Genomic DNA, 24,751 nt, shown 5'->3' with positions numbered 1-24,751 from the left:
TAGTACTGTGTGTGGCCATCTGTGTTTACATTACGTTGCAAAACATGTTTGAAAAGAAATACATTTAATATTTAAGAGAATATTTTTAAATGTGTGTTGTCAGTTCATTGTTGTATTGACCTGTACTCGACAATAAAATGGCTAATGTCAGTAAACGTTCATTTTCATTCTTAGTCAGGTGCAAACCTGAAAAGATGACATACTGTACTCTCAGAAAAGGATAAACAGTATTTCTTGAAGTAACTAGTTCAAAAACACCTTTAGGGCAGGCTGTGGCCAAGTGGAAAGGGGACTTGGCATGTGACCGGAAGGTCGCCAGTTCAAGTCCCCACCAGGTCGAAAGGGCTGGGGTACCCCCATTGCTCCCCGGGCGCTACTCAGTGTGGCAGCCCAGTGCTCCTAATTCTAGGATGGGTCAAATGCAGAGAATAATTTCCCTAAGGGGATTAATAAAGATAAATTAATTAAAAAGGGATGCACTGTGACGTCCCACTCTTTTTAATAGACTAATGATATCCAGAAATACAGTATCAGTCAAAACAAAAGACCCCTGAAGATTAAATATTTATGAAAGGATGGATAAGAGTGAATAAGATTAGGAGGTAAAATGAGAAAGTAAATAAAAAATGAAGTAGCTTTAAAATAGAATTGCATTGAATTAAACTATAGAAAGCACCTGGAAAGTGTGAACTTCCACCAAGGTTGCTCATTTTCCAACACGTGTTAATAAAAAAGAAAAAACATATACAGTGCTTAACAAATGTATTTCACCACCAACCAATGTAAAGTTTATGCCAGGTCTTTTATTTAGCCACTATTATTGTTATCCATGAATTTTCTAATTTACCGTTTTACAAAAAAAAGTAAGGCACATTATTATTTCTTCATTTAGATGTCAAATTATAGTTATTTACTTGCATTCCTGAACATAAACCTTTGTTTTAGTGGTTGAATGTAATGCTTGATTAGTTTCTGACTTCTCAGAGAAGAAGCGCAGTGAGCCGGTTAAATAAAAACACTTTTTTATTGGTTTAATAAATGTGTATATAAAGAAAAAGAACTTGACGTCATTGATATTTTAACTCATTTAACAGCATTCACCTCCTAAATCCAGTGGACAGTTGTCCTGGGGTGAGACCTGTTAAAAAACGTTTGATTCATAAGCTTCGCTTTTTCGGGATTGACCCCACAGCTCTGTAGCAGAGTGCAGCATACAGATCTACACTCGCGCAGGTACGTGGACGCAGCCGCTGCGCAGCCATTTGACGCTCACACGTGACTTTGTTGCGTTTTGTAAGACTCAGCTTTGATAATTGAATAACAGGCGGCTCGGTCAAGCAGTCTGTGACACGCTACTCTGCACGCACTGGTCACTTCAGCGGATTAAAAAAGGGAAAACCACTGTACTGTCCGCTAGTGGGCTAACGCTAGCTGACTCACTATGTTTCCAGCTAGCAGATATTCCAGTCAAGGTATGACAGCTAGTAGCTTGTTAGCTTACGTGTTTGTGTTCGACTTTGCCGCTTATTTATCGTTATCACTTGTGTTATTAACTCACTCGACTATTACGTAGATAATCGAGTGGTGGGTTGCATTTTATTTCGTGTTTCAAGTACTTTTCCTTAATGTTTTCTGCCTTTCTACTAGCCAAAACAGTGCAGCATGCTAATACGTGTTAGCGTCATGCTAAAATGTAGGGTAAAGTTGAACCAATATGGGTCACTTGAGCGCCCTTGTCCCGGTTTAAAGGATACGTTTACACTGACTGGGGTTGTTATTAATGTGTCGACGTGTGATGTTAAAGTGAAGTTTAGTCACCTATATGAGTGCAATTGACTTAGCTGTAGTTTCATATATATATATAAGTATATATAACTCTGGCTGCTAACATGATGCTACTGCTACATCTGCATAGTGTGACAGCTGCTTGCGTGCTCGTTCACTAAATGACATGTCATCAACCTTCTGCACGCGTCTGTCATTTGTTTGTTGACGTGTTGCATTTCACTGCTTAATTTGTTCATGTGTGGTATTTTTTTTTTGTAATAAATTAACTTTGTAAGAGATAAAAACCAGATCAGACTCAACTAGACCAGTGAGCACCCACACACACATAGTTTGAACTAGTCCTGAACTGATGGAAGCTTTTTTCTAACTTTGCAGCCCACAGGTGCATCAGGGCATTGAAAACGGCTCAAACGGAGCATGCTGCACCTCAACTGTACACAACACTACACAGAAGAGCATGCTCCTCCTTGCCAGCAGCACCCCGCATCACTACACACTACTCTATCCACCCCCGGGATAAAGACCCACGATGGGAAGGTAAGACAGTCACTTTGGAGGTCATCAATGTGTGCTACTTAGTTCTGCACATCATAAATGTAATCCTTTTATAAAAAAGAGTATCAAATCATGCTCCCCGTATTCTAAGCCTACGTTTCTCTCTGTTTGTAACAAATGAAAATGTCATAACACGATGAGAGTTATACATTTACTGCTCTATCGCATTTTTCGATAGAGCAGCTAAACTCGACAGAACACCAGCATCCACTTTATATCAGTCAATTCTGTTCCTGGTTTATGGCACATGTGAATATTTCCTTTCATTCACTGTAATTAAGAACTTCAAACAGTGAATGGCAGTATTACCCCTCTCACTGCTGGACATTGTTTGAAGAAGAATAAATGCATTTAATTCTACTTTGTCCCATAGCAAAGTTTCGAGTGGAAACTAGAACCTTTTATAAAAATTTATGATCAGTTTTACATATTGTAAATGTTCTGTATTTATACAGTTCATATTCATACGGCCTGCCTATGTGCAGCGCTTTATCCACCATCGCACCTAATAACTCTACATCACTCCTATGTGATGACGTACTAAATTGGTGAAAACATTGGCAGGGTTTTAGCACGTCTTGTGAAATATCATCCATGAAACCTGAAGTGTAATCTAATCATAAAATCTGACGTGTGTCCAGAAATACCCAATACTATCTGCATGGGGTTACTTTGGTAAAGGTGTCGGAATGCCCACAATTGTAGAGCTGCTAGCAAAAAAATCAAAACCAAGAATCGGAAGTAAATCCTCCTCGTGTTGTGGTGCAGAATCCCTCTGTGGCATAAGAAAAACTCTCCTCCACTGTATTATGTGGCATGAGTGAATATTTTAGGAACTTCCATCACTGGTTGTGATGTTGTAGTAAAACTGATGCATGCTATCTGATCTGAATTGAATCTCAAACTTCCTCTGAATGTGCTATAAAACATTTTTGAAAACATTTTTTCTTCCGCCCTGATTTTCAAAAGCAGTCTAGTTTGGCAAATAATTTTCTCAAAGCTGAAACTTTGTGAGTGATGCACTGTTTTCCTCTCTGAACATAATATTTCTTTTTCTTCCTTCCCAGGAGTCGAAATGGAGAGGTTTGCAGACGAGGCAGATGTGGTGATAGTAGGTGGAGGCCCTGCTGGTCTTTCCGCGGCCATCCGCCTGAAGCAGCTGGCTAATGAACATGAGAAGGAGCTGCGAGTGTGTCTTGTGGAGAAGGCCTCTCAGATTGGAGCACACACTCTGTCAGGAGCTTGCCTGGAGCCCAGTGCACTTTCGGAGCTCTTCCATGATTGGAAGGAACGAGGAGTAAGATTCTTTTTCAGTCTTTTTTTCTTTTGGTGCTTGCTTCATAGACAAAGGTAATGACATAATTGACATAATGACTGTTTACAGTCAGCGGCCTATCTTTCAATTTGCTGTATTTGTACAGCATATTGTACGTCAATGTTTCTTCATGCAGCATAGTAATTATGCTGTATACTGGTACACAGGTTGTAGTACTGTAAATTCATCACATTTGTAGACCTACATGGGAGGAGTGTACATGTATTTGTGTATATATGACACTGTCTAGGTATGAACAGCAACAGCATTGTAAATTCTAAAGCTTTTAATTAATCCACATAAATCGCTATTATGTGAAACTCCTGGTAACAACATTTCTTCTCAACTCAGGCACCGTTGACCACTCCAGTGACTGAAGATATATTCAACATTTTAACAGAAAAACACAGAATCCCCGTCCCCATCCTTCCAGGTAAAATCTCTGCTGCTGCTGTGTTAAGGTGCAATTGAGTTCCCGCCACATTAACGGGGTGTTGCATTGATAATTTCACAGCTCCAGTCAGTGATCAGTGTTGCTTTTATATCCATTAATGTGTGTTATTTACCACTGGGAGCAAAGTGGCTTCAAACTGATGGTGAGGAATTTAAATCTGAGCGACCAGATGTGTCTGTGCAAATTAAGTGGTGTGGAGACTGATCACACACACTTTGTGTCTGAACTGATGAATAGAGAGAACGATGCAACATTTGCATTACATGCTTACAACATGTGGTCCGTGTGATATTATTTTGAATTTGGAGTAGAGGCACATACAGAGATGAAGCTGTCAAACTGTGGATCTACTTGTTACAGCTTGTCACCTCAGCAGCAGATTATTTATGTGCATAACATTGCTCACGACATGTAGGTCTGCCCATGAGGAACCACGGTAACTACATAGTGAGGCTGGGGAACTTGGTACGGTGGCTGGGGGAACAGGCTGAGGAGCTTGGAGTGGAGCTTTACCCTGGTTATGCTGCGTCTGAGGTGAGGATTCTTTTGAATTTGTTGTTTGTAAAGAAGGGCTGTCTTAAATTTTGGCTAAACATGGCTACTTTTAGGTTTATGATTTATGAAAAAAATGAAGTTCCTTTAAAACTTAGTTGACTGATTGTATTTTCTATGAAGTAATATACAGTCAACAACTTATTGCTTCTATACTGTATATTTATGACTGCTTTTATATTTTCATTTTCCTCTGAAGTCAGCTGAAAGACTGTAACCATTTATAGACTTACACAAACTTAACTATGTGTATTATAGGTGTACCATTACCATTGTTGTGCCAAGTCCCCTATAAGATTCAGATATTAACTTTTGTCTGTTTATACTTATGTTAAGGTTTTGTTTCATGAAGATGGAAGTGTGAAGGGAATTGCCACCAATGATGTAGGCATTGCCAAGGATGGCTCACCAAAGGTAATGTACTCTAACACGTTTATTTAGTAAGTAAAAGATGTATTTATTACATGATAAGTAAAGCTCTTGCGCTCGCTCTCTCTTAGCTCTTGAGTTTGCTCAATGACGTCATGATAATTCAGAAAACCAGACCCCGTATCACCACACTTTTACTTTTAACATTTGCACCATTCAGCTTATCATCATAGCTATTTTGTTCTGCCAATCTTCTCATGCTTCAGATTTCACAATATAAGCAAAGTTACAAAATAGGTGTCATTTTCATATTGTGAGTATTCTTTCTCTAGTCTAGCGTGACGTCTTGCAGATGTAGAAATGGCAGAACAAAAGAGGAATAGCAATAATGGTGCCAGTTATGTCACCTGAATTTAACAGAGAAAATGCTGTGGAGCTATGGTAACATCACCTCAGCATAGATTTGGAAGCTGTCTATAGGACGCATAAATAAAGCAGTGTTCAGTCTTGGTGCTGTAAATTAGTCAACTTAACTCTTTATAATGATATGTCTAGTTACGATTTGTTAGGTAGTAACATTGGTATATGTGTGTGTATCTCTCAGCCAAGACATGACAAGACAAGGTGACCATTTTATCAGACAGGACATTATAACTACTGTCCAAGTGGACATTTTTGGTTTTCATATGATTGTATTGTGTTCATACACTTCTCATCTTGACTTGTATTGTTGACCTGTCTGCTGCTTTAGGATGTGTTTGAGAGGGGAATGGAGCTCCATGCCAAAGTCACATTGTTTGGTGAGGGCTGTCACGGTCACTTGGCCAAGCAGCTTTACAAGCAATTCAACCTGCGAGAGAACTGTGAACCCCAGACCTATGCCATCGGACTCAAGGAGGTAAAGAACTGTTAGCACTCGCATGAAGCTCATGTCAGAAATAGACTGACACCATGATGGCCTACTTGCCGTAGTCTGACTTTATCTGTCATAAGAAGGTCCTGTAATGTTGAGATTCAGCACTGTGTTGACTCCTCTTCCCCTGGCACATCTTCACTTAAGTTACTGTTCTTTTACTCTTATTTACCAAGATTTGGACCATTGATGAGAAGAAGTGGAGGCCAGGTAGAGTGGAGCATTCTGTGGGTTGGCCCCTGAACAGAAACACATATGGAGGATCATTCCTGTATCACCTGAATGAAGGAGAACCACTTGTGGCACTGGGCTTTGTGGTGAGTGGCTTCTTGACAGAGATATTAACAGATGTCTACAGCTACGTGTAATGGATGTAGCAAATAACCTAAAGATAATAATTCTGTTTCCAAATAAAGAGTGAAGCCCAGGGCAATATAATGCTGTGATTAGATATTTTGTGGGGGAAAAATGGTTTATTTAAAATAAATGGCTTTTTTGAAATGTGTAGGTCTTCTCACAAAAGCCCCCAATAAAAAAGTATTTTATATATAAAACTTTAAAACAAAAGGGGCTTTTATATTTAGGTAGAAGCGCGCTGTCATTTCAGCTTTAAACCCTATTACTCATGCAGTTTCTTAGCCGGCACTTGAATATGGGAACAGTCACTATCACCATTTAATGCAGAGACTCTCAAGCTCTGCCAGATTTAATAAATCAACCTTTAAGTATGTCATGGTTTTCTTTCTTCTGAGTATAATATATTTCTATTCTGTACTTAAAGCTGTGGCATTTAGGGCTGAAAGTTTTGGTTAAAATATATTGTTATCGTGATTACCGAGACATAAAGCTATTAGAAGTTTACGCTTCAAGCTCTAGTTAAGTATTTCTTGTGTAATATATTTAAAATGGGATTATTTTATAATTACCACATGACGTTTCTTTTTTCTTATCTTTCTATTTTAATACAAGGATGCAAACTTAAAGATATATATGGATTACACACGGTTGTATTAAAACTTTGAATTGGTATAGATCATAGGTGGTTCTTTGGGAAATTAAGTGTTAATCTGTTAATCTAATTATCACTTATTTCTACTCCTTATACATCTATTTATCAAATGTTTACACTGTATTATAATCATCCTATTTTTCTCAATGTGTCACCAAAACAAATGCCCATGTTTTTGGGTTCTTCTTTTGCCCATTCTTCCATCTTTGTGAAAATTCTGTAATGAATTCCTGCTCACAGACAGACAGATGGACATGGGTGAGAACATAACTCGGGTCGTGACCAGTGAGTAGAACTCCAGTAAGAAAATAACAAGGCGGGTCTGTAAACAATCTGTCACACACGTCGGTAGGTCATTCACTTATGACTCAGGGGCCTGTTGAGTATGACTGGCACACTGGAAGAGCAGCATGAATTTTTAAGACCATTGACTGTTATGTATAAATAAACCTTGGGTCAGGTGCATGGGTCGCACGATGTACATCCTAAATTGCAGTTTGCCAAGTGTGTTATTAAATTTCAATTCAAATATTGAACAATTCTGTCAAAGGACATGAAGCACTTTGACTTGAGGCTACAAGAGCTTTGTTTGTTGTGCTGTAAAGTGACCCCTAGATGTTAAGGACGTGCTCAGTGTTTGTTTTTTCCTCCCTGAACCTCTCTGAACTTGGCAGCATGTTATTTTTCTCAAGGTTTTTGACAAAGCTCCAACTTCCTGCCTCTAAAATAGCTCATATATTGTGTTATCTTAATTATTTGGCATTATTTGTTCTGTGTGGTCTCTAAAATCAGTAAATGGTGAATTTTGTCCATTATTTCAATGGAGCAAAGAAACTTTAAGAGAACTTGTTTTAATAAAAAAAAAGAAAGAAAACTTTTTAATTTATTAAAATAGTTGGCAAGTAATACAGTAAGTGATTAATCATCAATTAGTAAATGAACTATAGTCCCACAGATTATCCTTTCATTCAGGCTAATTAAGTGGCACTTCCTCTTCCACTGCCTCTTATCATAAATCTCTGGCAGAATACATCTCCCTGACCAACACTTATCGAGAACATTCAGTGAAGCAAAAGGGAACCGTGATGGTTCCACACTTCCTCCATGTTTATGTGCTTCTTTAGACCTGTAACTCGAGATAAGGTGACCTGAGATGACTGCAGAGATATGGTAGTATGATCATTTAATAGGTTTTTAATAGCCACTGTGATTATAGTTTTCGGGGGGACAACATTCAAAATGCAAGTTTTAGAGGCATCGGGGATCATAAAAGCCTGATTTATAATGTCATTACCGTGACCCTTAATAAAATTGTTAATTGCAGGTCTCAGATCTTTGGTCGTTCTTTATACACAGTTTCAACTGAACACCACAATGCACAGTCGAAATGAAATTTAAATATTTTAATTTGTTTATCTGCTCCATTGATAATAAGAATAGAAAAATAGTGCCCTGAAAGCACATACATCAGCATATTAAATGCCTCTCTAACTAATTGACCCGTGTGGACCCGGTGGTATCGTCCATCCTGGTTAAAAAAAACACATTCTAAAATGGTTTATAGGCTCATGTGGCCACATTTCTTGGCTGCATGAATGCAGTCCTTATTAAAAACCAAGACTTCTCTACGTCCATATGTTGATTTATTCGTAGCCAACAGCACAGACCAAAACAGAGTTATTGCAAAAGGAAATAATTACTGAACCGCTTTTATCACTTTTCTTAACCTCTGACGTGATTTATGCCTTAATATGTATGCATATCTTACATGTAGCATCTTTAACCTTTGCAGGTTGGACTAGACTACTCCAATCCTTACCTGAGCCCCTTTAGAGAATTCCAGCGCTGGAAACACCATCCATTTGTTGCACCCACTCTGGAGGGAGGCCATCGCATCGCATATGGGGCCAGGGCTCTGAACGAGGGAGGATTTCAGGTATTATTGACTGGACGTGGGGACATTTGTATTGTATAAACATTTGTTTTGTTTTTAATTTGCTCCTTTTAAGAGAAAGCCATGAGCCATGTAACAGCCTATATTATGTGATGGAAAACACGAGTGCAGCTGTTTTAGTCTTTTGATTTTACATCAATCATATTTGGATATAGTAAAAACATACACACAACATGCTCTTGTGTGTAGTAATGAATAAAAATCATTCAGATGCCATTCAGGTTTGCATTTTATGAGCATGACAGTGTTTAGTTTGACTACAGTGGCATCCACAGTCACTGAGCTGTGAATTATGTATGAGGGCAGGAGTTTGGCGGCCTGAATGGCAGCAGTGTGACGCAATCGTGTCAACATGGCCCAAGTTCTCCTGAGATCTTGAAAGCAAAGAGCAACCAGCTGCCACTATCCTGACATCAAGTTCAAAGTTGAGGGTTTTTGAAAAAAGTGGAACACAAGAAAGTCTGTAGATGTACTCGATTTCCTTCCTTTCCCTCTCAAGTCTATACCAAAGCTGACGTTCCCCGGAGGGCTGCTTATTGGCTGCAGCCCTGGTTTCATGAACGTCCCAAAGATCAAAGGCACACACACGGCTATGAAGAGTGGAATGCTGGCTGCCGAGGCCATTTTCCCCAAGGTGACCGCAGAAAGCCTGGATTCAGAGACCACAGGTACAAAATTGAAGATGTGTTAATCATTTAGATCAGAGGTCTCAAACTCGAGGTCACACACGTGTGCTCAATTGATTTAATGTATGTTTTTGACATAACCTGAAGCTTACGTGGCCCTGGAATCATTTGAGTTTGAGCCCCTGTAGCATATTGTCTGTATACTTTCAGATAATACTTTCCTAATGGGGTATTTATCCCAAACTACTTTGTTATATGTCCAGATTTCTTCGTTTAAGATTTTAATTCTCTTTTTTCTTTTACCCAGTACAATACATGTGCTGATAATTCCAGTGCGTAACTTGTATAATGCTCCCCTGGGGAATTCTAAATAAGAACCAGAAACACTGCAGGTGTCTCTATTTCATGCGTGCCTTTGTAGGAACATCCAAGCGTTTTTGGGTTTTTTTTGCTGTAGAATCCACCTCTGTTGGAGTTTTTTGTGGGCGTGTGTGTCACTGTTTGCTACTGTCTCACTTTTCCAGTGCTAGGTACAGTAGATGTTGTGTTTCTGCCTTGCCTCCGTCAGTCGTGTTGGCTGTAAATTAATCACGTACAATATTGTGTTCAGCACGGGAAGGTTGCCAGGCGACAGCGCGATAACAAAACACCACTGTACTGATACGGTGACGGGCTTAATCAGCATTGTGTGATCTCATTTGGCAATGGTTTGAATGTAACGGATTATTATTATTATCATTATTATTACTTAAAACATACAAACTACAGCTGTAATTGTTTTTATTTTAATTTCACACACTACACACAATAGAATATTAGTTTGCAATTGAACAAAAATGCTCCACCACTGAAATCTGATTGAGCTGAATTCAGTTTTATTTTGTGCTGCTTTTAATTAGGGATCTCTCTCGTGGAAAAAAGCATCCACTCACTGGAGGCTCTGTACTACAAATGTGCAGATTAATAAACATAACAACAGCCGACTCTTAAGTGTATTTTTTTCCTCCCAGGAATCCATGTGCCTGAGTATGCTGAGAACCTGAAGAATTCGTGGGTGTGGAAGGAGCTGTATGCGGTCAGAAACATCAGGCCGTCCTTCCACAACTACTTTGGCCTGTACGGTGGCATGGTCTACACTGGAATCTTCTACTGGATCTTCAGAGGAAAAGAGCCGTGGACGCTAAAGCACTGCGGTGGGTGTTGTATAAACAGTACTTTTACAGCGTGAAACATTTTGATGCCTTTAGCTGCTCACTGGACTCGATCAAAGGGCCGAAAAACAGAAGCTCTGCAGAAGGATTAATATTGAACAAAGACGGAGTATGTTTTACAACAAAGCTCGCGTCTGAATTTTGACGTGCTGCTAGAACGAAGCAGGTGGTGAAAGGAAAGTAGTATCAAAGGCGTGAAGGATGTGATTTTCCGCAATTCACAAACCTTTATTGAGGACGTCATCCTGTCTTGTTGCTCCAGTCATAGCTTTGCCTTAAAGAACGTGGTATAAAGAAGATGTACCATTAAGTAAAATCGCTGCAGAGTCCATGATCTGAGCTCAATTAGAAGAGCTCTTACTGTGCTTGTGTGGTGAGGAAACACAAGCACAGTACCATGGAGCCTGCTTCAAACTGGAACAAACTTGTACATGCAACCCCACACAAACAACTCTGTACAACCTTTAGCACTGTGACTACAAAGCTGCTCCCAGTGACCAGGATGATAAAAAGTGTGACTTAATATGTTCGTTATCAAGGGAGAATTATATAAGTATGATGGTATAAGTACTATACAAAAGGCCACCAGAGACTTTGTTGTTTAAGAAAAGCTTTCGTAACCATCCATTTTTTAGGTATTTTTAGGTTTTTATATTGCATTACTATGAGACACATAAAATATGTATTTGTAAAAGAGGCTTCTTCAGGCTAAAGTCAGTAGATGTGCGTTTACTGACATTATAAATTAAGTGGGAAGTACTGGAGTTGGCCCTGATGACTATTTAATTTATCGCTACTTCCAGGTTGGATTCAGGGAGGACACGAGAAGACTTACACCCATTTGCTGTACACGGCCTATACTTTTTCACTGAGCTATTTAATAATTTAATAATAATCTTAATTAATCTTTATGGTTTTTGTTTCTACAGATTCATTTCCATGTCAGTATTTTGAAATTCTGTTTAAAAATATCACCACGACTGGTGTTAATCGCCGTTTTCCCTGGGACATCTCGATATCGTTTCTTTAAGATTATTACACCCACCCCCGAATGGTGGCAAAGAAAAGATGCTGCCTGTGTTTATCTGAAGCAAAGAAAACGCCAGTGGGTTCCCTTTAGGTGATGGATGAGGTTGACTTATCTCGGCAGCAGAGAGATTCAACATTTCCTAACCTAACGGCTTTACTCCATCCGTCTCAGGTCTTGACGCAAACCAGCTGAAACCGGCAAAAGATTGTACGCCGATTGACTATCCCAAGCCGGATGGCAAGATAAGCTTTGACCTGCTCTCCTCTGTGGCCCTGAGTGGCACCAATCATGAGGGCGACCAACCCGCTCATCTGACCCTAAAGGACGACGATGTTCCAGTTGCCAGGAATTTGTCTGTGTACGACGGGCCTGAGCAGCGCTTCTGCCCCGCAGGTAACACAATCATGGCTTCTGAAATGCATCACCCACACAATCTACCTCTGAGAAGAGATGGGCTATTTTCGTTTGTGACAATGATTTGTGGCCTATGATTCCCACCAAGTTATCGACTCTTAAGGATTGCATGTAGGGCACAGAGTTGATAGCATGCAATTTTCTATATATCAAATCGAATCTAGTCTCTGAAAATAGAACCTGGAACAGTTTTGACATATGTGCCTTTTTTTGTTTTCCATGACTATGAACCTTCTGTCTTTGTTTTTTGTTTTCACTGTTGTTATTGTGAGTAATAATCTCTGAAATTAAGCAAACAGATACAGAGAGAAGATAATCAGCTTCCTGTTTACAGGCCCAGTGAACCTGAATGGTCTCAGATAGATTTTTTTACTCCTGGAACAGAGCTCAAACAAACACCAGCAGGTTTTTTATCATTGAAAACATGGATGATAGGAAATACAAAGACCGAACAACTAAGAAAGTCACTTCATCAGAGTGGAGGTTAATGAAGCAAAAGTAATAATAACCTTGTGAATTTAAAATTGACTTAATACAGATGGCTGAACATGTAGGTAAAATGATTTCCGGTTTCTAGTGGGAAACAATTCATCAACAATCAGTTTTAAAAGGGAATAATATCAATCATAATATAATCAATTCAAGGTTATATTCACATGGAAGGCTGGTATTTTTGTTAAATCCATCCTTGTTATCACATTCAATTTTAGTAGCAGTCATTTCTCACCAAGAAATCGGCCTTTTTTGTGTATCCTTGTATTCTTTTGAGTGCTGAGTTGTATATATGTGGGGACCAGAGGACTTCTTCACATAACCTCAAGCAAGTGTCCATGTTTACCCTCTTCATCATTGGCTTTTTTGACTAAAATGACACCACCAACTGGACCTAAAATGGTTAGTGCTACAAGGAGCAGGATGTTTTTACCAATACACTGCTAATGTTTCTCAAGCATCAGTCGTGAACACACACACAAGCCGGGGACAGGAGCAGTGGGCAGCACTTATCTGTGTTCAGGGAAGCAATGGGTGTCTGGTACCTTGCTCAGGGGCACCTGGGCCCTTGACCCGTCTTGGGATAAGCTCAAGTCCCTTCCACTTGGCCTTGGGCTGCCGATGCTCGTCACTGTGTTTTATTTTTTACCTTCATCTGAGCTCACCAAGTTGGATTAGTCATAAGATGTTTTTTCACAGGAGTGTGTGAAACTGTCCTAGTTTCAAAAGCCCTCCATAATCAGAGCTATTATCTTTCCACAGCGTATAGAAACCATGATTAAAAACCATGATTAAAAACCTATGAAAGACTAAAGATGTGTCCACATTGCGGGAAGAAGTGGCGGCCATTGTTGCTCAGTAATATTCATAACACTTACCTCATAGTTATTTTTGTTATCCGTAACTTAAAATGTTCATATTATTGCAGTAATTGATGCTTTTTAACTAACACAAATGACTCTAAAGCAGTAGTTCTTCAACCTTTTATACCAAGTACAACCTATTTGAGCTCTAAAAAAGTAACACCATTATCACCAACGTTAAAATACAGTGGTGTAGCAAAGTCAGCCAAGGACTTTTCACAGGAGGCAGAATTATTTATTACCAGTAATAAAACCTGCTCTCTCATCCTCCTCCTCTTCCTCGCATAATACCTCACACAATGGTAGATTGAGATTAGATTAAAAAGGAGTGAGAGATACTAATAGATTTATTATTATTATTATACAATTTTTTTGTTATTTGTACCATTTTCTGTACACGCTGGTCAAAATTCCTCAGCTCCAGTCCACTCACGCACCCTGGTATATACGGTAGAACAGTACCACCAGAGGAAGCTTGCGTACCTTTTCTTAAACAAACATCACAGACAGGATACATAAAAGTAAAAAGCAAGAATCTGCAATAAAATAATTCTGAAGGTCCTGGCTGACTTCAAATTAAATCACTAGGACAGAGTTAATATGAGTTGGATTATATTTTTAAATCACACGCATGAAATATTAAGTATTTTCCTCAGTTGTGATAGTCCGGGTAGGATAGTAGGAAATCACCACGATCGATTTAGCGTCCTTTTTGTCATGAACTCAACTTATTTAAAACATTTAAAATAACCGGGGTTGACCAAAGTGCTGTACAGGTTAATTAAATTAATCTGTAAAAATGAACGAAGCACGATTAACATAAAAATATTTTTTAATGGAAAATAAAGCCTCCACTGATTGAAATGGCACATTTAAACACTATCGCTATTTAAGCTGCTTGACTTGTTTGTGCCTCAACTGTTGGGACAATGAAAAATAAAATGGCAGCATTTCTTATCCAAACAGTGTCAAACGTTTAGAAAGTCACCTGCCACGTTTGAAGCCTGTGAAGTGACCTGTTTGACAGACTTTTGTTGAATTCATAGAGAGATAATATACGTAGGTTGATACAAACTGTAGCGTTAGGTACTCCTTCAGGAACATAAGTCACTGTCTTAAAAACATGCTAAACTTGGCAAATGCATCACTGCTGGTGTCCCAAGTGTGTATCAAATTTCTGGACGTGACAAAAAGTCCCAGAAATCTAAACCCAACAGGAAGTCTTCCTTTTTGAATGAAACTGCAGTGTTTGTATTTGCTGTGCTTCTCCAACTCCCTGGTAAATGTGGCCTGTGTCATCTTAAGGTTTAAATTACAAAGCAGAAAATGACACTGTAAATGTTTTCTCTCTACTCCTCGGGCCCCTCCTTTACATTTATCATCCTCATTTCCTTGTCTCTTCTCCGTCTTGCCGTTGTCCCATTCCACAAATGTATATATTGATTGAATTTTCACCGTTGCAGGAAAAAAAAAAACGACTATTCTCTCCGTGTCTCCAGGTGTGTACGAGTATGTTCCCATGGAAACGGGAGACGGGATGAGATTGCAGATTAACGCTCAGAACTGTGTCCACTGTAAAACCTGCGATATCAAGGACCCGAGCCAAAACATCAACTGGGTGGTGCCCGAAGGTGGCGGCGGACCAGCCTACAACGGAATGTGAACCTCAGGATCCTGTTTTTCTTTGTTTGTTGTTGTTTCTAAAACCGTTTGTCTTGAAGAATTAACTGTAAGTACGATCACGGTTCACACATTTTTGTCCAAAAATGGAGAACGAGCCCCAACAACAGAACCGAAAACAACGTACGCGTCGTCACTTATGAAGGTTTATGATAGTGAAAGAAATCAAATCAGAGAGTCGCATTTTATCGTAGTTATTAATTATTTAATTATGCAGTGGTAAATAGAGCTAGTTTAAAATTTGCCATTCGCTATCAAGGACCGCAATAAAACTGAAATTAAAGCAAAAGTCGTCAACAATTAGCCCCTGGGGTGTTTAGATTATTGCCATAATAACCACAACATGGGCATTTTAAACAGTTATTGATTTAAGGAAGTACTTGACAAACTGTAACAGACTATTTCTTTAAGAGTTTTTCTATATATGGTTGATTTGAGGGGTGTACACATCAATACTGACACAAGTGGTTGAACTAGGTACAGTACCTGTGGTATTAAACGATAAAACAGTATATTTAGTTTGCTGAAAGCAGTGTTTACATGGAGCCTGACGTTGCCTTACATGTATAAGATCATGGTCTTTCCCATGTAGGAGAGCATACAACTTATCAAACACTGGTATTGATCAGTCCGCCGTTTGGACTGATGATAAAACTGCAAACCCCGGAGTCTGTGTCGACGCCGTCTGTCGTTATTTTAAAAACACTATTGTACGACATATCACACATTACAGTAATGAATGAACACTTGACTGCTGTCCTTTTTGATTTATTTACCTCTGTATAAAACAAATGAAACGAATGGGGGGGGGAGGCGTGTGGCTAAGGACACTGAACGCACGCACATCATTTCACACAGACCAGTGACAGTGAGCCATCCCATAATCTCTCCCCAACTACACACTACAGTGAACAAACTGGTCAGAGCAAAGACAGGTGAAAACAGACCGACAGAGAAACATGACAGAAGCCGTCAACTGAAAATACTGCACATTTTCACCAGCTTCATCTCCGTCAGTGCACTTCTTTTTCTTTTCTTTTTTGTTTTCAAATATTGATAAATATTAATTTGTTGCATTTTCAGTTGAAATGATCAAGCAAACATTTTAGCATAGATTTTCTTCTCCTTCTCCTTCTCCTCCTGGACCTTGAGCTGAACTCTCTTCATCTCATTGCCGATAGCTGTCAAAAAAGAAATGGTTTTATTTAGTTTCTTCCCAACGAAGTGCAACAAAAGAACAAATCAATATTTGACCTTTTAATATTAAGGTTTCAGACATTGCTTTTGATTCCCTTGTGTCCATTTAGGCATATTTTATCTGTCGTTCTGCACTCCTGCGTCTGTTTGAATATTTCCCTGCTTGCTCTAACATCGAGGGGAAAGCATGAAGCACGCTGATAGCTCTTATCTTCTAACCAGCAGTCAAATATGCTGCTTATTAAAATATCAAAAGAGCAGCATGACACTGTCAAACCAGAGAAGAGCTATGGATTTCCAGAGAGAGAGCCAGATTCTTCTTTTTTCTTTTGAACGTGCTGGAGCTGTGTTACTTCAAAACTGTTCCTCTAAACAGCCACTGTGGGTTTCACATGACACATGATGCAACTTAAGTTTCTCCGAAAAATCACAGCCACATTAATCTCGCACTGTAAAATTAAAGATATTTAAAAAAAATAATAAAATGTTTCAAATAACTAACGCAACAGGTTATAGGAAAACAGACTTAATGATGGGCGGGGCTAATGCTCGACTCTTTTTTGCTTTTCCTTTAGTTCTAGTACCTGTCACGAGTGCGACGTCCAACGCAAGAATCAAATCGAACATTGTCGAACTGTAGATCAATTAAAAAGACTTAAAAATCCTGAAAACGTGCGTTAATCTTCAACCTTTAGCTCAGGAAATGTCTGTAATCTCAATATTTAACAGAGGAGTCCAGTCTATTTAGCAACAGCACTGCTGAAAGCCAGCAATCGTGAGCCCAATCACAAACCGTTCAGTACTGAACTAATCTTTAAGTGATTCTAATGATTCAGCTACACTGAAAACAACAGCTTTGCTCATCACTAGTTTGTGCTTGTGTCGCGTATGAAATGAGCTAGAACTAGAACTGTAGCACTAACCGTGCCACTAGACAAGAAATCCCTTGTCGGGAATCTCTGTCTGGACATTGTAGTGTTTGAGCTTATGAAAATATTTCCCTGTCGTGTTCAGTTCGGCAGACGCACTCAAGTAGAACACGTGTTAACTTCTGAAGCGACAGTCTGGTGAAGCTTGGCGCTGGTTCTTCAAAGTGACGCAGAGGCATGTACATGTGTATAGACACAGTGTTGAGGATAAGTTGCCCACCTTTGTCTTCTGGTGCTATTCCCTGAGCTTTCTTCAGATCAACCTGTCGGGTGAGAAGCACAGTAAAGTGGCTTTTAGATTCAATGCTCATGGATTCCATCTTTTGTAAAAAAGAAATTCCTTTTCACCATTTCATAAATCAAACCGTATGAACAAGTCTCTTGCTGCTGCTGCTGCTGCTGCATGAGACAGACCAACTATTGTGTTGTGTAGCACTTAAAAAAGGCATTTCTTTTGTGTTTAATTTCAGCACAAAAACAGCACAACAGATATGCTTTTTGTTACCATGGCTTTGCTGTACTCCTTCAACCCCTGCCAGGCCTGAGCTCTCCGGAAAAGTGCCTTAGTGTTGGCTTCATCCAGCTCCAGAGCCTGGAACAGAAACACGGCGAGCAGAAATTTAATTCTCTCCTCAGAGCATAGTCATTTATTCACTTTTAGGGACCTATTATGTTCCCTCCTTCCATCTCTGATTATGTATGTGCCCTTGCACGTTAATCACATTTCAAACAACACAACACTAGAGTTTGACCGATGGGAAATTTTTATTGAGTTATTTATAAAGTAAACATTGTTTAAAGCATAATAAAGCCAATAGCCTGCCAATCCCTGCCTCCATTCCCAAAAGGGAGAAAACAACAGATTTAAAGTTTCAGTCAATGTCATGGTATTCAACAATAACAATAATAATAATAATAATTCAATAACAATCATAACTTTAATAAACACCACAAATCTAAAAAATAATGACCTCAGTTGTGCATCTATTTTCAAAAGGTGCCAATCGAGCCAATGTATGCTGCAAAATGTACCATCGTACCTGATTAATCGGCTAAAACAATCAATTGTCGACCTCTAGCCTTAATCTTCTTATACAGTGCTGTGGAGAGTGATAGCAGTAGTATTAACGTCTTACCTCATCGCAGCTCTCCACAGCGTCCTGCCACAGCTGCATCTTCAGGTTACAGGCTGCCGTGTTGAGGAAGCAGCTGAGGGCGGTGGGCTTCAGCTTCTGCTGCACCTCCTCCTCCACATGATCTCCACCGACCTCCAAGTACCTGCAGGGAAACGAGCGGGATCAATGCTCCTGGTGCACTGTTAAATCTGCAGTGAGTAACAGGTGAGACACAGCGGTGGGCGAGTAAAAGGATGCTGCTTAACCCGAGGTGGTGAGTTAATGAATGTTGTTGTGAGAGTGTGCCTTTCTTATTTGTTCCCAGGGGTCCCTTGTGTAAGATTTAGAGTGGTTTGTTTGGTGGAAATTGAATATAGTACACATAAGGGCTGGGTATTGAAAAAATCTAATTCATCAGCATTAACCAAGCAGTACAGTCTGACTGAGATCGATTAGTGTCTCGCTTTAAGAGGACATTAAGAAGACAACCAGCTAAAAATAAAGACTTTTACATGTACAGAAATATTTTGTAAAAAAACAATTTAATTAACTTGACATTGTAATCAATACCCAGCCCTATCCATACGTTTGCTTCTATGGATGTAAAATCGATTGAAATCAACAAACCAGTCAGAGTGTACGTATATTTTTCTTTATAAAGTAGAGATTTACGATGCAAACGAGGATGAACAACTTTCTTTCTAGAATGCAAAGGTCACCGTGAGTTCCTTAATCACTTGGGAAATGGAGTCTCTGGTTTTGTTACAATCTGCACGTTCACCATTAGATGTCACTAATTCCTGAAATGAATATGCACGTCACCTTTTGTTCTGAGAGTGGAGGGTTGGCAGAATACAAACTTCATGCATTGACACAAAAAACAAGAGGACATGTTTCGATCGGATTCACCCAACAATCATCAGATTAAAATGTTGTGTCCTCTAATAATGTTTTTTGTTGTTGTGGCGATGCAGTAAGTTTGCAGCTCTGCCTCCTTTTGTGACGGGACACTTGCACATTACCTGAGAGCTTTACTGTATTTGTTGACAGCAGCGTTCCAGTTTTGACTCTTAAAAAGGGTGTTTCCAATGTTCTTCACATCCTCGGCAACAGAGAGAACTTTATCAGCCTGAAAAATAAAAAGGCAACAGGGGGGGCTTCAATGACAGGACTGATGGCATAGAAAGAAAAAAAAAAACAAGACCATTTTCTTCCGACTTTCTCACAGTAGTCGTCACAAATGTCTACTGGATATGACCGGCAGTGTGTGGAGGGCGCTATCTTCCAAACTTGTACTGTGAACATCAAAGACGCTCGCTAATTCTTACATCTTTAAAGTCGACGTCTGAGTCCTCGGGAAAGTCGGGGTAGGCGTCCCCTGATCCGTCGTTGGGTGCAAAGCCCCAGCTGTCCCCGTCCTTGTGCTCACCACAGTCTCCGATGACACACGGCTGCAAACGTAGACATCAGAGGAAAAAACAAGTCATTTACAGCAAGAAGCTTCTCAACGCCTTTTCACTCCAAGTTTAGAGTGTGGCTAAGATCCACTGATATATGCGTTTGTTCTGTGGCTGACACCAGCTTTAGAAATTAGAGCAGTCGGTGCCTGTTATTGGATACTGAAATTTATTTGGCCAATATAAAACTTAACTTGAATTAAAATGTATGATATGTATAATCTGCGTTTTGTGTCCCCAAAGCAGTGTTCTTTTATAATTTCAATTAAAAATTTATGTATATATAAGTGTCTGAACCCAGTCTGAAATGGGTCCAGATACATTAGAGTTTGAATATAGGTTTCTTGGGTCTTCAGAACCTGAAATACTTTATGATTCCCCTTCATAATAGCTCTGCTAAGACTAGAAAATAATAAAAACCTAGCATATAACGAGTAGAATAATGCACATAAATGTTGGTCTGGAAAAATAGGGAAATTAAAAATTAAAATAAGAAAATTGGGGACTGAAATCCACAGTGGTAAAATAGAAATTGACACTGTATTGAGTGAGGCTGGGTGCAAAACATTTATAGTTTGTAAAGCCATAAATGTTTTATTTTTGAGATAGAAACTGTGGAGACTTCAACTTAGAATAATTACCTTTACAGGGGCATCCTCTGTGGTGTCAACTGCCTCCAGCATTTTTACAACTCCCATCCCTTTCAGCACCTGTCCAAAGACCACGTGCTTCCCATCTAAATGTGGGGTGGCAACGGTGGTGATGAAGAACTGTGAGCCGTTGGTGTCCGGGCCGGCGTTGGCCATGCTGAGCAAACCCACTTTGTCATGCTACATGGAGAAGAAAATAAGTCATTACAGCCATTCAAAAAAAATCATAAGCAAAAATCACTCGGGAGGATTCATTTACTGTAACATAATAAGCCAAACAGCTGCTTTGACGGCAAACTGTGAGGGGGAAACGCGATCCTGTGGTGGAGTAATGCAACAAGCAGTTTCACCTTGTAATGGAAGTTCTCATCCTCAAACTTCTCCCCGTAGATGCTCTCGCCACCAGTGCCATTATGGTTGGAGAAGTCACCTCCTTGAATCATGAACTTCTTGATGACTGCCAAAAAAAACAAATTTAATGTAAGTTCTTCAAAATCAACCAAGAGTCAAGGGTGCTTTATGTTCCCTTAACGCAAAGAACCACATGGTTTACATTTCGAGTAATATTGTACTGAACGTCCTCTTAGTTACTTCTGCACAGATGATAGTTCAGGTGCGTGAACTCAAACTGCTAAAAATCTGCCTCCAAACTGAAACATCACACAGAATGCGGATGTGAAAGGTATTTACTTCTGTGGAAAGGGCATCCTTTGAAGTGTAGTGGTTTCCCAGTGGATTTGCCAGTGCCTTTCTCTCCAGTGCAGAGGGCCCGGAAGTTTTCAGCAGTCTTCGGGGTGATGTCAGCAAACAGCTCCAGAACTATTCGGCCAGCTGCAGACGGAAAAAAAAGTTCTGGGTAGAATTTCTCTACAGAAGGACAAAGGCAGTAACTTGGGACCATTTCTTGTATTGATTTGGAACTATCTCTGCCTCCCAGGGCATAAAACTAGTGGTGGGTGGAGAAGCACTTCCTGTACCGTTTTTCTAAAATACAGAACACTCTCGCTTGAGAAAAACATAGCTCTGAACACTAAACCCTCTTTAAAGGTTGTTAGAAACAGTGAGGTCTGCTCACTTTAAGATGTGCTCAGATTAAATGCTACCACTCAGTGCCCCCTTTAAGCACTGAGCGGTTTCTTTAAGGTTATGATCTTATCAGAGAACTTCCTTTATCATCAGACCTGCACCTTAATTGCACAGAGAAGTGCTGATCCTTACTATTTGTTCGCTTTCTGCTCCAAATACCCGTACAGAATTGGTTAAAAGGGCTTTTGTCCATTCTGTAAATTTAATGTTTTCTTTTTTATTTGTCTTTTGCTTGTGTTTTAACTGTGTTACGTGTTTTGTATTTGCTGCTGCTTAAATTGGCCAATCTCAATGGGATTTTCCTGGGTAAAATGTTCCTGATTAATCGGCCAGTCGATAAATTTTGTGGAATGTTCAGGCCACCGTAGTTCCCTGACAGGATTAGGAGAGGGAAGGGTGAGCAGAAGAAACTTCCTATTTATTATAAGCGGCTGTCTGGGCACTGAATGTTGATAATTCTTACACACGAAACCTTTCAGCAATTTCGTATAATTATTAAAATGCTGTATTTAACGTGATGTAGAAAAGAAAACTGGCAAAACATATTGTCAAAAAAAATGAGAGAAACAAAAAAAATGTCGACTTCTACGCATTTAGTCACATTTTGAGATGATGAAAAGGAAAACGACACCTGACACGGAATAATCCCAGAACATTGCCAAATGTAAGAATTGTAAATTAAACCACTTCACGGTCAATTGGTGACCCAAACATGTGCTTACATTTGTACAACCTAACCACAAAGATTTAATCACGAAAATGATTGTTCTTTTTGTTTTAAATTGGCATGTCTTGAAGGAACCACACGTGGTTCTACACTCACAGAACAAGCGCTCTCCCTATCTCTATATATACGTATTTATTAAAGTCAGAACGGTTATACTATAAACGTATCCAGGCACGTACAAATAGAAATATCTATATTTAAAAAACAGCCTATGTTTCTACATTGCACTGTCCTTGCAATTAAATAAACTAAACGCTACGTTTGTGTTAAGTCACTAGAAAGAGCCAGGAAGGCGCTAAGCTAACAAAGCTAACCGGCCACAGCTGACCTGTTAGCTCACTTTAAATTTAAAAAAACAAAAATGTGCAAACCTCTTTCTTCGCCGATGTCTACATCGAAAAAGACTCGGGGGTTTTCGGGGTTTGTAGGCTTGTCAGTCGGTGTTGGGTGGGACATTTTAAGGACAAGGCGATTTAAGTCACTTGTTTGAAGTAGCCTAATATGCTAAACCCCGGCGAGAATGAACTTAATATCTTCCGGTTAGGAATCTTCAAAATAAAACCCTTTTAAATAAGAATGGTGACGTAAAGAATTGGCGACTCAACAGTTTACGTTTTAATACCAGAATTCGATATAACACACATAAGCAATACGAATTTAACGTAACTAACACACTACATCAGACGCAAGTGTCCCTTTTCTATCACTGCTCACTTCAAGTTAAACTTCCGGTCACGGTTTTTCAGAATAATACCTTGGGAGACGTCATTACAGGGTAATTAAATAAAATGGGGCGATTTATAATATGTAATAACATATGAAAAATCACATATAACGATAGATAATACACAATGAAAGCAGTATAGTTACAATACAATACACCAGGCAGAGGGGAAACTGTAAAAGAAAATACATACATTAAAATTGTGAGAATGAAATCAATTAGTTGTTTCATTTTGAAAAGCAAATTACTTACATTGCTGTATTGCAATAACTATTAACCAGTGGTAACAAGGTACACATATTCCGTTACTGTACGTAAGTACAAAATTCGCACATCTGTACTTTACTTTATTGGTATTTCTAGCAACTTTTACTCCACTACATTCCTTTGTTACTTGTTACTACCGAATCAAATTTACTTTTGATACTTAAGTACAGTAAATGTCATATATTTAAGACTTTTACTTGATATTATTAAAGAAAAAAGTGACTTCAACTTCAGCTTCTACAAAGTCATTTTCGACTTTTCCACTCAAGTTTCCCTCTTTTAGGTACTTTGTACAACACTGCTCTTAACACATTGTGTTTCTCTGGTGGCAGAGACTCTCTGGTGCAGGTATAACCTGATAAGTGAGGACGGATCAGCAGGTGCTACAGGAATCAAAAGCCCATGTCTGTGAGGGAGTCAGAGGGCAAGGGGACCTTTCATGTCCAGTGTTATATGAATGTATATATGTATATATATGTATATGTATATATATATATATATACATATATATGTATATATATATATATATATATATATATATATATATACATATATATACATATATATGTATATATACATATACACACAATATATATGTAGTGGTCTTTAGACATAATCATCAGTTTAAGAGATCAATACTACACTTAACTTAAAGTAGAAGTCCCCTTTTTGCCCAGTCCTTAAAAGAAAAGTCAGAATCCTGCAGTGAATTGCCGCGATTGTAAAAGATAAAGTGGAGTCATAAGCTCTTCATGATATTTCACCAAGCGTGTAAGGAAACAATGTGGGGGGAGAGGGGTGTGTGGAAAAAAATAGGTGTTATTCTTCACAAGAATCCAGGCTGTTGATGTTGGGGCGATGAAAGTGCTAAAACTACAATGTGTTAGAGGAACTTGAAATATCGCACCGCCATCTGCTCTGTTGTCTGCACTCTGTCTTTTGTCGAGTCTTAGTGTTGACTTCTCATGCTGTTAATAATCTGTTGTGTTCTTTTATAGGAAGAAGAAAAACAAATTGAAGATTGAAGACGGGGAGAGATGACAACGACTCGTCTGGCACCATTCAGTGGTAACGGTAATAATTGGCATAACATTCTTACACAAATGAGTCACTTTCAGGGCCGAATACAGACATAAAGTCTACTTTTAATTAGATTTATTTGATGTTAATGAGTTTGAATGAGGACACACACACACATGCTTTTAAGAGTTACAGGCCATTTATGTTTGGAGTTTTACAATTATGAATAAAAAATTACAAGTGGAGCAGAGCATTGTTAGAGGGGGGCTGCGGCTAATGATTATCTTTATTGTCAATAAATCTGTCACTTATTCTCCCACTTATTCTCTCGATTCACTGGTTAGTTCATAAAGT

At 39.1% G+C, this 24,751-nt stretch overlaps 2 protein-coding genes across 2 annotated transcripts; one reads left to right on the top strand and one right to left on the bottom strand.

Annotated features, from left to right (window-relative positions):
- Positions 1 to 1,263: 1,263 nt before the first annotated feature.
- etfdh (electron transfer flavoprotein dehydrogenase) lies at positions 1,264 to 15,976 on the top strand. Its single transcript, XM_044039978.1, has 13 exons — positions 1,264 to 1,472; positions 2,164 to 2,325; positions 3,411 to 3,640; positions 4,010 to 4,091; positions 4,528 to 4,646; positions 5,001 to 5,078; positions 5,785 to 5,931; positions 6,123 to 6,263; positions 8,748 to 8,891; positions 9,409 to 9,577; positions 10,546 to 10,728; positions 11,948 to 12,169; positions 15,045 to 15,976. Exons 1-13 carry the CDS (start codon positions 1,442 to 1,444, stop codon positions 15,206 to 15,208), a joined length of 1,872 nt encoding a protein of 623 aa, XP_043895913.1. The 5' UTR covers positions 1,264 to 1,441; the 3' UTR covers positions 15,209 to 15,976.
- On the bottom strand, positions 15,962 to 22,939 carry ppid (peptidylprolyl isomerase D). The gene is made up of 10 exons (XM_044039979.1): positions 22,758 to 22,939; positions 21,264 to 21,404; positions 20,924 to 21,030; positions 20,565 to 20,753; positions 19,795 to 19,917; positions 19,489 to 19,595; positions 18,488 to 18,629; positions 17,857 to 17,943; positions 17,572 to 17,614; positions 15,962 to 16,406 (listed from the first exon to the last, which is right to left on the bottom strand). The coding sequence occupies exons 1-10, from the start codon at positions 22,840 to 22,842 to the stop codon at positions 16,318 to 16,320; spliced, it is 1,113 nt and encodes a 370-aa protein (XP_043895914.1). The 5' UTR covers positions 22,843 to 22,939; the 3' UTR covers positions 15,962 to 16,317.
- Between the last annotated feature and the right edge of the window lie 1,812 nt (positions 22,940 to 24,751).

The sequence above is a fragment of the Solea senegalensis genome, linkage group LG12, assembly GCF_019176455.1.
Source record: "Solea senegalensis isolate Sse05_10M linkage group LG12, IFAPA_SoseM_1, whole genome shotgun sequence".
Classification (NCBI taxonomy): Eukaryota; Metazoa; Chordata; class Actinopteri; order Pleuronectiformes; family Soleidae; genus Solea; species Solea senegalensis.
The sequence above is the reverse complement of the archived record's forward strand: the minus strand, read 5'-3'. Positions and strand labels throughout refer to the sequence as shown.